Consider the following 14106-nt stretch of genomic DNA (forward strand, 5'->3'; position numbering starts at 1 on the left):
GTTACTTTTCAGCAATTCATTTTACATATCATTGACACACAATTTTCCTTTGTGTCCTCCATTTCTGTATTTGTGTAGTCAATGAAGACATACTGAGATGTTACAGCATAGATGAGCGTCTGATATAAGACTTATGTTACGTCTACCTTTCCGAGTTCTGGCAAATGGTACAAGTAGTCTCTGACGCAAGAACCCAAACACTCTGGTATTCTATTTAAGAGATTTTACTGAAGTATGTCTATGCAGCTTACTGAGGGATACCTGCATGGCTTTGCAAGCAGATGCATGAATTGCCATCAATACTTTTGGCTGTTGCTCTATGTTATCTTTTGAACTGAACGTCCTATGATCTTCATGAAATTTGCTGGTATTTTTGCCATATTTGTCGTCATGTTACATGTCACACAATTTTCCATGACCCATTGGATGAAGTATTTGAGTGCACCTCAGCTGCTTCATGTAATTTGTGCTGGAGGTCAAGCAGTCTAATTATTTTAATGTTGACACAGATTAAATTTTGGTCCTTCTCTCCTTACGAATTCCTGTCCCCTGTAGAAAATGTACAGTCCTCTTGGCTAAAGGCAATTTGTTGTTAGGTTATCCTTTTTCTAGATACAGGCGGTGGACAAAAAAAGAAGAAACACCAAAAACACAACACGTTACCATGCCTAATATGGCATAGGGAAACCTTTGGCATTCAAAGCAGCTTCCAGTCATCTCAGAGTGGATAAATACACTGGTCTAGTTTTCAAGGGAATCTTATACTATTAAAATAGTAACAAATTCAGGTAATGATGATGGAGGTGTATAGCGATCTTGCATCCTTCTCTCCAAAGTAAATGACAAAGGTTCAGTAATATTGAGATTTGGTGACTGTAGTGGCCAGGGGAGATGTGGCAATTCATCCTTGTGCTCACAAAACCTTCCTGGAAAATGCAAGCTGTGTGAACAGAGATCCTGTCATCTTGGAACACAGCATCACAATTGGGGAAGAAACATTGTATCACAGAATGGGCTTGATCAACCAGAATGGGCACATAATCCTTGGCTGTAATGTGACCTTGCAGAGTAACCATGGGGTCCATAGCGTACCATGATATGGCTGACCAAATCATCACTAAACTGTTGTCATGTTTCACATGGATGCAAACTCGGCAAGAAGCTGGAAACTGTGAAACAAGTCACATCTGAACAAATGACATTCTTCTATTGCTTCATACTCCAGGAAACACATTTTCCCATTATGGGCCTTTCCATCACTGGTGTGTGGTTTTGGAATTCCAGCTTGCCCTGCAGTTCGCTGCTTCTGGAGCTTCCTTCATGTTGGTTTGGTGCTGACAGGGTCTGCAAATACGACATTGTTCTGAATGGATGATATTTCTCCATGTTCCTTGTATGTGGTATAGACCTTTGATATAGTGCCTCTTGAAAAACCTAACACTCAATCTCCTTTGGTTATGGAAACTCTCACCATATGAACATCAACTATCACCCAAATTCTAATTCACCTGGCTCTGACACAATGTACTCACAATTATGCAGGACTCTGTTCTGACCACGACTGCCACTTGCAATGTACTGAGAATATTGGAAGGCGCCATTCATGGTCAAATACAACAGCACAACCTGCAGGCCTGGCTAGCATTTGTATTTATGTTCAAACATGCATTTGTTGTGGTATTTCCACATTTTTGTCCAACCCCTGTAATATAATAATGCATATATTGCTCCTGAAGTAATCAGCTGTAGCATCTGGTAGTTGATATAAATAACATAGTACTGTCTTTGTTTCACATTAGACTGCTATCTTCACCCAGATGTTTCTAGTCACATCCACGATCAAGTGCTTTGGAGATCAAAATATGTTTCATTAACACAATGTGGAAGAAACATCTGGTGAAATCTTGGCTAATTTTCTTATAGACATACCTCTCATACTTAAACATTTCACAACTGTTAACATTCAGTTTCAACCAACTCTTGGAGTCTGCATTGCAGAAAAGTTACAACTTAAGTAGATGTCTAATTTTCAGATGTCCAATGAGATTGAAAGTTCAGCTCTACACACAGTATTTTGATGACTGACCTGTCTTCAATGTCAGATGATGGTATTAAGTGTGCTTGCAGCTTGGAAATTAGCCAGGCTTTGAGGTGTATTTGGTGTTAAATCACCATTCAAACACCAGTTTGACTCCTGACCTTTGACGTACTTTTGTTGTCTGGCAACCGTACTAGCATTCTGTGAAACATACACCCCCTTAGCTTTATCCTTTGCTCAGTGAAATCTGATGCATCCATATTAAGCTCACAAATGTACAGTGCTTTTCGCACTCAGAGTTTCATGTGAATGCATGATTTGGATGACTAGTAAAATGCTCTTGCTTTGAAATCTGTTACATTAAATTGTTTAATGTCTACCTTATCTTCTCTTCTCTCATTATGTCAGATGACTGTCTCGTAACAGAGTGCGTCTGTGCCACTTGGATTGCCCAGGTGAGGCTGTATCATCTGTCAGGCAATCATAATGTTTTTGACATACACAATGGATAGGGTTTATGGTCAACAAGAAAGTGTATCATCTATACCTCCGGGTTAACATGCTTAAATTTTAACCACACAAAACATTTGGAAACACATCACATGTTATTACCTTTAGAAATCACACTTTGTTGCCTCTGCAACTAGTTGCAAATTACATTTTTTATTTCAGTTTTATTAAAGGATCATTGATCAGTGTTACCTACAGCTATTCAAATTTCCTGTTTCTGAGTTAGTAATTAGAAGTCTGTGATCTAATTGTTAAATTTATAAAAAATAGTATCATCCACTTGCAGAAGATATACTTAAAGATAGCATGTGACGTAAAATGACATTCTTCTACACTCTACTGAAAGCCTGACAGGCTTCACAAACTATCTGATGCAAGTAAACTCTTACAATCAAGTAACTACAGCTGAAAAAAGGAAACATCACTGTCCAACACCTGAATGCTTATGAAATACTATCAATTCTCATCCATTTGCTTAATGTATGAAGCAAATTTTGTTTTCCTATTACAATAATGGAAATTCCTGGGTGGAGCTCAACACATGGCTGTGGGAGTGTGCCTTTGGGTGTCTGTGTAGAAGTATGTATGTATTGAAAAGCATGTGTGAATGCTGTTCTCTGTTGTGTGTTACTATGTGTCACACATTGATTGGCTATACATGAGGAGCGGTCACCTTTCCCATGTTTTGCATACTGCTAAATTTCTTTTTCTTATAAAACAGGATTACTAAGCATGTAACTGAAGTATGTTTCTGTATATGCCCATTTGTAGTAGATCTTTGAGAAAAAAAATTGTGCAGCAATTTTAAGTTTGATTATTTTGTAAGCTGAACATTGTTTTATTAATACAAGACAAAAACCCATATAAATAAAAAGTTATTGTCACGAGAAAACTCAAACAGTAGCAAGTATTTGTCCATTATAACCCCGCTTGTATGCACTCTCACAGGCAAGAAAGCATCAATGAGTCTATATGAAAGTAACTAGCAAGATAGTAGACAGTAATCAGGTGCATATCCAGATTGTAATGTCCAAACATGTGCCAGGTCCTAAAGGGACCAAGAGTGTCGTCACTGACCCCTTTTTATTGACAAACTCAGTCTTGATGTTTAGTTAGCAATTCTGCAGGACCAGTGTGAGTTTAAATAATTGAGGAAGTGGTTGGATTTTGTGAAGCACAGTATCCTCGTGTGTAGCCCCCGGAGATGATGGTGTAGAGGCACTCTTGTATGTAGTGATCTTGTTACGGTGACAATGGGTGTGTGCCTGTGAAAATTGTTGGGTAGCAGTGGGAATGCTGCCTGGTGAGAGGGGATGACAAAGTCATAGGAGCTCTATGTTGGAGCAGTGGCTGCTGGAACATGAGTCAGAGCGGGTTCTGGTGATAATACAAAGGTGATAATACAAAATTTAGCCTTGGCAGAAGTAGAGTAGGTCCAGCAACTATCACATGGGAACTGGGCCAGACAGATCCTCACCTGATGTCCCTAAGTGCAAGCCAACACACACATCCCTGAACTGTGTCAGGAGTGCTGTGACATGGGACATAGTAAGTAAATAACTGCCCAGTGCTACTGCCCTTCGCAGAATTTGAGACAGCAATTCAGTCCTTGTCTCTGTCCCTTTAACAACTTTTTGCATTAGGGACTCACATGTGCTACTCAGCCACGATCTTAATGAGCATGGAATAGAGATGTAGATACTAGAGATCAGACGTAGGCTCTGTATACTAACTTTAAATTCACCACTGAGCCCTATGAAGTTGTTTCTGAACTCACTGTCTCCGTTGGTTTGGAGGCTTTTCTCTCTGGTCTGTGTTGCTGCCCATTTAGCTGAAAACTTGTCACTAGGGTCTGTTGTCAGGTACAAGAGGACTCAATTTGTGTTGAAAATAGAGCAAATACTCCAGTTTGCAGGTATAATTATGGCATTGCCACTATGTACATACCTGTAGAGCATGACAATTATGATGTAGTAATACAATGGCTGACCGGTTCTAGGTGAATATTGTTCTGCGTATAAATGTATCTTTTTTGAACAATGCTGTAAATTTGTTTTAATATTTAATCTCCATTCAGAAAATGTCTAATAATTACGTTGACTTACACACACTTTCAACACGGTACTAAGTGTGTGGTGACAGTACAAGAAAAGATGACATGAAGTGCTTTCTCTAAATAGTTATTAATTACAATAGATTTACAACACTCTCAAGAAAGCTACAGAAATTAAAGCTAAGGTGCACAACTTGCTGTTAGCCCATAAATGCAAGTAGCCATAATCAAAAGAGTGGTAACATTGCTTTGTGCCCAGTTTTGGTTTGACAGAGCATCTATGTTTTCTCATGGTGGAGGCAGAATAAATAAGAATACAAAAACTTTGCATTGGATAAAATCGGTATGTTTTTCATCTGAAGCTTGAGTCACCTCCTCAGCTAATGGGAAATGCACTGCCTCTTGGAAGCCTAAAAGCAGAATACAACCCCATGGGCAGCCAAGATAGAGCATCTGCTTTCACATATTGGCTAATTGGTGTGAAAATAGTTTTGATTACAGTATGCTGAAGATGTGTCTTCTAAGAAATGGGTGAGAGTTCTCAACTCCATTATAGTTAGGATTCAATCTGTGCTCAACAGATTCCAAATGCACTTGGGCACTCCATCAGGGTTGAAATTGCCCACGTAGTGTCCCCCTGAATCATTGAATTGATCTCCTTTAGTTCCTGGGCATGCCACTCATGGCCTTTTGAAAGTTAAATAACAAGTCATGTTTTTGAGATGATGAAAACAGACACTTCATCAAAATTACCATGTTTCATTTAATAAATTGCAGACTGCATAATCTGGACAAATGACAATTTTTTCAATCTATCAGATGGGAACAGTTCTGAGAATTTGTGGTAGAGGTCATCTATGGCTAACAATTCTTTAGCATTAGAGGTTAATGTAACATTTTTATGAAATGAAAACTCGGACATGGTAATCACATCCAATCCTAAAATATTTCTAGTGATAGGCACAACTAAGGGGAGCAGGAAATGCCTATGTCTTCAATAAATCACTTATAGAGAAAACTGATCTTTCATGGGATTTCTTTGTCCACTATAGCTAAACAAATGTTACTGCTGAGTTGCAGGAGGCGAATGTGAACACAGACAGGTATGTTTCACAGTGGCGAAGTCACAGGCTTGTGGCTTGTTGGTGTATAGGGAGGTGGCATAACAGTGATAAACAGGCATCCTGGTGGTAATCATTTGGGGATGGTTCAGAAGTGCTGAAAGAAGCAGTTTGTGTCCTTGTTGCAGGAAGTTAGGCATCAGGCAACAGATTGGAGTGTTGGTTAGCAAGAGCGTAGCCATGGTGTGCTCAAACCCTACCTCTGTGTCCCCAACCGACATCAAACCCATTGCCACAGCCCTTACACAACTGATCTACTATATCCGTATTGTAACTACTTCTCCTTGTAGGAGACGATTTACGAATAAATTTGTGACAGAGGCACAGGCACCCGCATGGCTTTCTTTTATGACAACATATTTATGTGCCACCTAGAGGAAACCTTCCTAGCCATCCACGATCCTAAACCCCTGGTCTGGTGACATCTTCATGATAGAAACCTAGGGCTAAGACATGCTATCCTCATTCCTTCACAACCTCAGCACTTTCTCTCCCGTCCACTTCACCTGGCCCTTTTCAGCTCAGTATACTACCTCCTCAGAACAACCCAGCTTTCCAGAAGTCACACTACCTACATCCTTATATCATAGTCCACTAAAATCATGCACCGATAGCCAAAGTGGTTAAGGAGCCACTTGCAATAAGTGGGAAATCCAGGTGTAAGTGCCAGTCCAGCACAAATTTTGATATCTGAATACTGGGCAGTAAATATATACAGGTGATGTCAAGGAATTTGCAGTCAGCAAATTAATTTTGAAGTATTTCTTACCATTGTGGATCAGTGTCTGTTCTTTCAGACATGCATGTAAGCTTTCATTATTGTTTATGTGCCTGTTGACTGCTCAGATCCTCAACTATATGATGAGAATACAATTTCTGTTATTTATGTGTCAGTATGACTTTCCTGAGTCATACTTGTAATAATGAGACTACTGTGTGGATGGTAAGGTCAACTAGAACCCCCAGCTGAATTGTATTGAGTGTCTGTGGAATTAGATTGAAAAGGGTATTACGAGGTGCATTCAAGTTCTAAGGCCTCCGATTTTTTTTCTAATTAACTACTCACCCGAAATCGATGAAACTGGCGTTACTTCTTGACGTAATAGCCCTCCAGACGTACACATTTTTCACAACACTGACGCCATGATTCCATGGCAGCAGCAAAGGCTTCTTTAGGAGTCTGTTGTGACCACGGGAAAATTGCTGAGGCGATAGCAGCACGGCTGGTGAATGTGCAGCCATGGAGAGTGTCTTTCATTGTTGGAAAAAGCCAAAAGTCACTAGGAGCCAGGTCAGGTGAGTAGGGAGCATGAGGAATCACTTCAAAGTTGTTATCACGAAGAAACTGTTGCGTAACGTTAGCTCGATGTGTGGGTGCATTGTCTTGGTGAAACAGCACACGTGCAGCCCTTCCTGGACGTTTTTGTTGCAGTGCAGGAAGGAATTTGTTCTTCAAAACATTTTCGTAGGATGCACCTTTTACCGTAGTGCCCTTTGGAACGCAATGGGTAAGGATTACGCCCTCGCTGTCCCAGAACATGGACACCTCCATCACCACATGTCTCCTTCAACTGTCGATGAATTTCAATTGGTTTCACACCACGCAAATTCAGAAAACGAATGATTCCACGCTGTTCAAGTAAGGAAAACGTCGCCATTTTAAGTATTTAAAACAGTTCTCATTCTCGCCGCTGGCGGTAAAATTCCATCTGCTGTATGGTGCGGCCATCTCTGGGACGTATTGACAATGAACGCGGCCTCATTTTAAAACAATGCGCATGTTTCTATCACTTTCCAGTCCGGAGAAAAAAAAAATCGGAGGCCTTAGAACTTGAATGCACCTCGTACAGCTAGCTGGCAAGTCCCTCGACTGTTTCAGGCATGGAAATGCTGTTATTTAGTATTGGTAAAGTTTTACTTAGATACTCCTCACTCTTCTCCTTTTCCTTCAGTGTTTGTCCTGCATGCTTGTGGGGTCCACTACATGGGTCCATTGTCTTCATTTTGCTCTATCATGGACTACATCTCGGCAGATGTTCACGCATTTAAGCTCTTCTCTCACGGGCTGCATCTGGGTGGATGTTCACACATTTAAGGTTTTTATGAATTGTATCAGCCCAACATTGCTTAGGTTGTCCTTTGGGTCTACTGCTGATGACTTTAAGTGTGTTACCCGCCTTGGGAATAGAGTCATCTCCGGCCCATACCTCTAAATTTTTGCCACAAAGTTGAATATCAATATGGGATGTTCATGGTTACAATGTAATAATGGATAACTTGACTTGTTTCTGCACAAAAATTTCCTCACATCATTGTATTCATTGTCAAGAATTACAAGCCACCTATTTTTTATATTCCTGTAATTTACTATTTATCTGGAAGTGATCTTTCTAAGTAATTTAAAGTAAATGGAAAGCTCAATTTTCCATAACATGTGATATCTCAAGTGACCCCTTAATTGTTTGAATCAGTGAATTCCACTTAATTTTTCACAATACACAGGTAAACTGAAAAAAGAGTCAAATGGAAAGAAAATACCATAAATATACCAGACAGGGTTTTCCCAGGAAAATTTGTTTGTGAAGTAAAAGAAAGGGAAGTGTTAAACATTAGAAATGACAAATATAAGTAACTATTAAGCTCAAAATTAGCTGCATATTTTCCTTTTTCACAACTTTTGTTGTATCCAAGAAACATCATTACATTATGCTTACGCAGAGTTAACATTGGTGCCAAAGTCCACCAGACCAAAAAAATTACATATAATTGGTATGATTGGTGAAAGGTTTTTCCCATTGCATAAGATTTTTCTCTTAAACTGTCCTGTGGATTTGTTAGCTACACTGGATGACTGGGTGACTGTAAAAATTAAAATGCCTGTATTCAAAATTGGCATGTTGTTGGTTTGTCATTAATTTCAGCATTTTTGTATACTATACTGCATTACCTTCAGACATAACATGATAACCCACCCTGCTTCTAGGCTGTATTGATGTAGGCAACTGTTGGTTTTTGTATTATCCAGGGCATAAGTCTTGTAGTTCGAACTTGATTTTCCCATACTGGATTTACATACTGCATAATATTACCTAAGTATAATAGTATATTGTAATTTTTAACTTACAAGTTACACATTGTCATTTGCTTCTTGAATCCCAGTTCATGCTGCTTTAAGTGATCGATAAGTGGCTGTTAAACCTGTAACAAGGAGAAAAGCTGTGCATGAAGCATGTTTGTTGGCAGTTAATGGTTGTTATTATGTTGACATGATTTTTGAAACATAAAATTTTTATTGTTGGACAACTTCTTTCATTACATGACTACTTAATATATGCAGAAAACTTATACTCAGTTACTACTGTTACAGAGACCTAAATTTCAGTCACGTCATGATACACCAAATCGAAGAGGATCAAAGAGACTGCAAGTGTAAGTACTCTGCTGTGCTACTGTTACCAAAATATGTGCCATGTGTTACATGTTGTTCTTAGCTGCCACAATTTTATTTAGTTTTGCTGGTGGTTTGATTTCAAATACTAACTACAGGAAAACCAGTCAGATTATAGTACCAGGACAGTGAAGTTGGTGCACATGTGATTTCGTTAGTTAGCTTTTGAGGAGGATCTTGTTACAAAGTCAGCAATATTTTCAGTCTTGTTTATGTGTTTATCAACTACTTAGCTATATGACAGGTAGTTTACCTTTACCTCTTCCAATATTTGCCATACAGAAGGCTGAAAATTTACAGTTTCTTCCCCGAAAGCCTGGTAATATGAAATTTTTAGGTAGTTTCTCATAAGATCTATTGTGTTGTTATTCAGGTGTATGCTGGTTTAAGTCTTTCTAAGATTTCTGATAAATGATCTTGGTGCCAACAAGTGAATGACCCTTTGTGTTGTCTTTTTCCCACAAGCTTGATGTTCTCAGTTAACTTTACCTGATATGGGTTCTAAAAATTAGAGCAGTAGCCAATTGTGGGTCATGCAAATGTTGTGTAAACAATCTGTTTTTGTAAACAATTTACAGTTTTCCAGTATCTCAATGATGAATTGAAATATGCCAATTGCTGTATACATAATTGAACTTTTTCAGTTTTTTCGCCTCATAGCTATAACTATTGTAACTACCAGATATTTTCGTGGCAGTTTTGACTCAATGGTCATGATGCAGTGAAAGGGCACTACCACCACAAGGCACAAAGTTACATTTTGTTAAGTGCAGATTCTTCCCCCCCCCCCCCCCCCCCCACCACCACCACTGGGATGGCATTATGGCATTTTTGTCAAGAAGTAAAAAATTGATATTACGAGGTCATTCAATAAGTCCTCAGAAAGAGAAAGGGATAGATAAAAAAAATTATTTCAGGATTTTTAAAAATATTGCTCAACATAATCCTCTTTTAACTCTATACACTTTTACAAGCATTGCTCCAAATTTCTTAAACCATCCAAATTGTAGGATTTCAGAAGGTCTGCAAAACAGCCATATGTATTGGGTGATTACCTCCTCATTCTAGGTGAACTATTATCTGCTGAGCCACTTTTTTAAGTTTGAAAGTAAAAAAAAAAAAAAATCACTGGAGGCCAAATCTGGTTTATGGTCCAGTAATTTGAACTGTAATGCCATAGTTTTGGCCATCGAAACTGCACAGGTGTGCATCCCTGCATTGTCATCATGGAAGGAAATCTTTTCTGTTTCAAACAAGCATGTTTTTCCTTGATTTCTTCATTCACCCAGTGCAACACACAATACTCTCCAGTTATTGTTGGTCCCATTTTGAAGTGATCACTTAGACTATTCTGCATGCATCCCAAAAAACTGTGGCCATCACATTACTGACCGATCTGTCTTCACCTTCTTTGGAGCCCATTTGCCTTCAAAAACCCACTGTTTTCATTGTTCCTTAGCCTACAGAGTATAGTGGCGTACCCATCTTTTGTCTAGAGTTTCCTATATATGCTGAAACCTGGAAGGATTTAGACAGGAATGTGCCAAACACAACCTGAGGATTTATTCTCCACTGAGAACAAAAGGGGCATTCATCTTGTGGATATTTTTTTCAGACCCAATTTTTTGTGCAAAATTGTAATTGCTCCACCTTGTGATACGCCTGTGGCTTCAACTATTTCATGCACTTTGATTTGTTGAACTCGAATTTTATCATTGATTTTGTCTGTTATTTCAGAGGTGGTCACATCGATTGGGCTGTTCATCGTTTGTGAATGTACACCAATATCTAAAGTCATTTGCTCAATTGTAAACATTCGTAAACACAGTAGCAGATGTGCTATTAACTTCACCCAACTCAGCTTTGATCTGTATGAGTATTAAGCCCTTTAAATAGAAGTGTTTAATCACTGCTTGAAACGTACTTTCTTCCATGTTGCGAAATAAACATAAGCTTGTTGCTTGAATTGACTGGAACAACGACATCGTGTAATTTGTACAAAATTAGAATTATATATTAATACCTTCAGCTGCTGATGGGCATTGATATATACCAACAGACAGAGGTGAAAATGTGTGCCCCGACTGGGACTCGAACCCGGGATCTCCTGCTTACTTGGCAGATGCTCTACCCCTCTGTGCCACCAAGGGCGCAGAGGACAGTGCGACTGCAGGGACTATCCTGCGCATGCCTCCTGTGAGACCCGCATTCTCACCTTATATGTCCACACACTACATTTGTAGTGTCCCTATCCAACACACTCATTACTCGTGGAAGACATTCTTACCAAGTCCCGTAAGAGGTCGGGTAATATGTGTACATCCACACAGAAGAGGAAGGTCATGGCCAGTATTGCCAGAATTATATACTTATATGGATGAGGTGTCTGTTCTTTCGGACATTGGGGAACAAACACTGTAACATGGGCTGGACCTGATCAGTCAAAATGGTCACAATTTCTTGGCAGTAATGCAAGCGTGCGAGTACTAAGGGGGCCTCATGGAATATCAAGATGTGGCTGCCCAAATCATCACCGAATCCCTATCATGTTTCACTTCTGGGACATCAGCTCGGGCAGAAGTTGGACATAGTGTGCATCAAGACACATCTGACCAAATGATGTTCTTTCATTGTTCCATAGTTCAGCTTTTATGACTTCGGTTCCATGTTTTCCTGTTATGGGCATTTTCATTACTGATGAGTGGTTTTGCAATTCCAGCTTGCCCTGCAGTTCCAGGCTTATGTTGTCCTGGTACTGACAAGGTTCACAAGTGCAACATTCAGTTCTGCAGTAACTTTTTCAGCTGTTGTCCTTTTTTAGGCACAATCCTCTTCAATTACCAGCTGTCAAGATCACTCAACATACACTTTTCATCTGTGCTGTGACTTAGTGGATATTTTTCTCCTTTCCCATGGTGCCTCATGAAAAATCAAACACTTTGGCTACCTTGGTTATGGAGTCACCCACTGCATGAGCATCAATAATTTTCTCATGTTTGAATTCATTTAGCTCCTACATAATGCCCTCAAAATGACATCGAATGCAGTTCTGACAGGCTGACACTGGCAACATATTGAGAACATTGCACAGATACCATTCATGGTTAAATACACCAGTGCAAAATGCAGTCAGCTGTCATCAACATTTATGTTCAAGCATGCATTTCTTGTTGTGTTTCCACTTTTTTCTCCAACCCTTGTACACAAAGCATTGCCTCATGGGATAGGAATATTACGTTCCATGAAAAAAATCCTAAAACTGACTGTGGATAAAACTCTGCATGTTTGGATTAATAGCTCAACACTTACCCACTAAGATAGAAATTTTATGTTACTGTTATCATGCATTGTGTTTGGTATTTTAATTTTTGATGTATCATTCTTAGCTTACACATAGTTCCTGGAATGAGAAGCAGTAAGCCTTAATAAGAGGATTTAAGCGGTTTTCCTTTATAACTAGTGTTATGAGTAGTTTGCCATGAATTTTAGTTGCTAAATGTGATTATCCTGTACTTTATATGTTAAAGTATGATCTTGTGAAAGTTATGTTCACTGATGAGCAAAGGCATTATGAGTACTGCCCACAGTGAGATTAAATACCACCTGACAGTGTTGCAAACACAGTAAGAGAAGTATACAAGTGGAGCAGAGTTGAATGGAGAATCATTCTAGTGACAATACAGGCCTCAAATGGGGAAAACCACTGACATAAATAGTTTTGACTAAGGGCAGATTGTTATGGCACCCTGACTGGGGACAAGCACCTCGGAAGTGGCAAAGCTTGTCAGCTATTTGTATGCTGCTGTAATGAGCATCTAGAGAAAGTGCTTGAAGAACAGTGAAACCACAAATAGCTGACAGAGTGGTGGATGTCCATGCCTCATCGCAGAACACAGAGGTTGGAGGCTTGTCAGCTCTGTAAAGCAGGGTAGGAGGTGTGTGATGATCTGATGGCAGAGTTCAGTGCTGGTGCAGGCACAAGTCTTTTGGAGCACATGGGGGTCCATAGCAGACGACCACCAACTGTTCCCACATTAATTCGACTACATTGTTCCTTATGATCACAATGGGGATGGAATTATCAATATTGGACTATTAATGGAAAATAGCTGCCTGGTCAGATAAATTACATTTCATGTTACACCAAGTCTTTGGTTGTGTTCGGATAAGCTTTTTCATTAAGGTGAACAACTGCTTGAAACCTGCACTATGCCTCAAATGCAGTAGTTTGCAATGGAGGACTTTCATGTGAGCTTCCATGGGACCACTGATAGTTATCAAAGATATCGTGACAAATGCAGACTACATGAAAATTACTGATTACAATATGAACACCTGCATTTTGGTTTGAAGAATGGACCTGTAGTTACAATGTGGAGAATGTGGTTTTGAGTAACTTGGATAGATGTTCAGAGACATGCAAATGGTCACTGGAGAACTCCAGAGTTTGGGTTCCAGTGTGTTACAGAATCCATGTCAGGACTGCTGACCACAGAGTACTTAAGGGAACAAATTTTAAGTTACTAGGTGAACTTGCAGCCCAGTTTAGAAAACATCTGTGGTAGTTCCTTAAGAAGGAATACAGGACGGGCTCTCTCTGTGCCATTTGCCTTTCTGTAAGTAAACACCATGTCGACGAGCTCTCGATTTGAACATGGAACCATTGTGTACCATGCTGTATCACATCCAGTATAAGGTGAGTCAGCAAGAGAAGTGACTCGGACACAACATTACCAATTACTATGGCACGAGAGGGTGCTAGGGTATGACTGCAGTATTTCCAGTTCAAAAAGCCGACAGTATTTCCAGTTCAAAAAGCCGAAAGGGTTGCTGTTGTATGGAATGTGCTCTGGTACACCATTTATAGTGGTAAAGATATTTAATGGATGGAGAGGGATCATGGGCAGGTAAATTGGGACAGCGCATGAGGCTTAGC

At 39.6% G+C, this 14106-nt stretch overlaps 1 protein-coding gene across 2 annotated transcripts in view; it reads left to right on the forward strand.

Annotated features, from left to right (window-relative positions):
• The window catches only part of LOC124595552 (exocyst complex component 7), a 123857-nt gene that overhangs the window by 23319 nt on the left and 86432 nt on the right, over positions 1–14106 (forward strand). For both annotated transcript variants that reach the window (XM_047134332.1, XM_047134333.1), the window contains exon 6: positions 9090–9151. In XM_047134332.1, coding sequence (XP_046990288.1) covers positions 9090–9151 — 62 coding nt within the window. The remainder of the gene's footprint in view (positions 1–9089; positions 9152–14106) is intronic.

The sequence above is a fragment of the Schistocerca americana genome, chromosome 2 (assembly GCF_021461395.2).
Source record: "Schistocerca americana isolate TAMUIC-IGC-003095 chromosome 2, iqSchAmer2.1, whole genome shotgun sequence".
Lineage (NCBI taxonomy): Eukaryota > Metazoa > Arthropoda > Insecta > Orthoptera > Acrididae > Schistocerca > Schistocerca americana.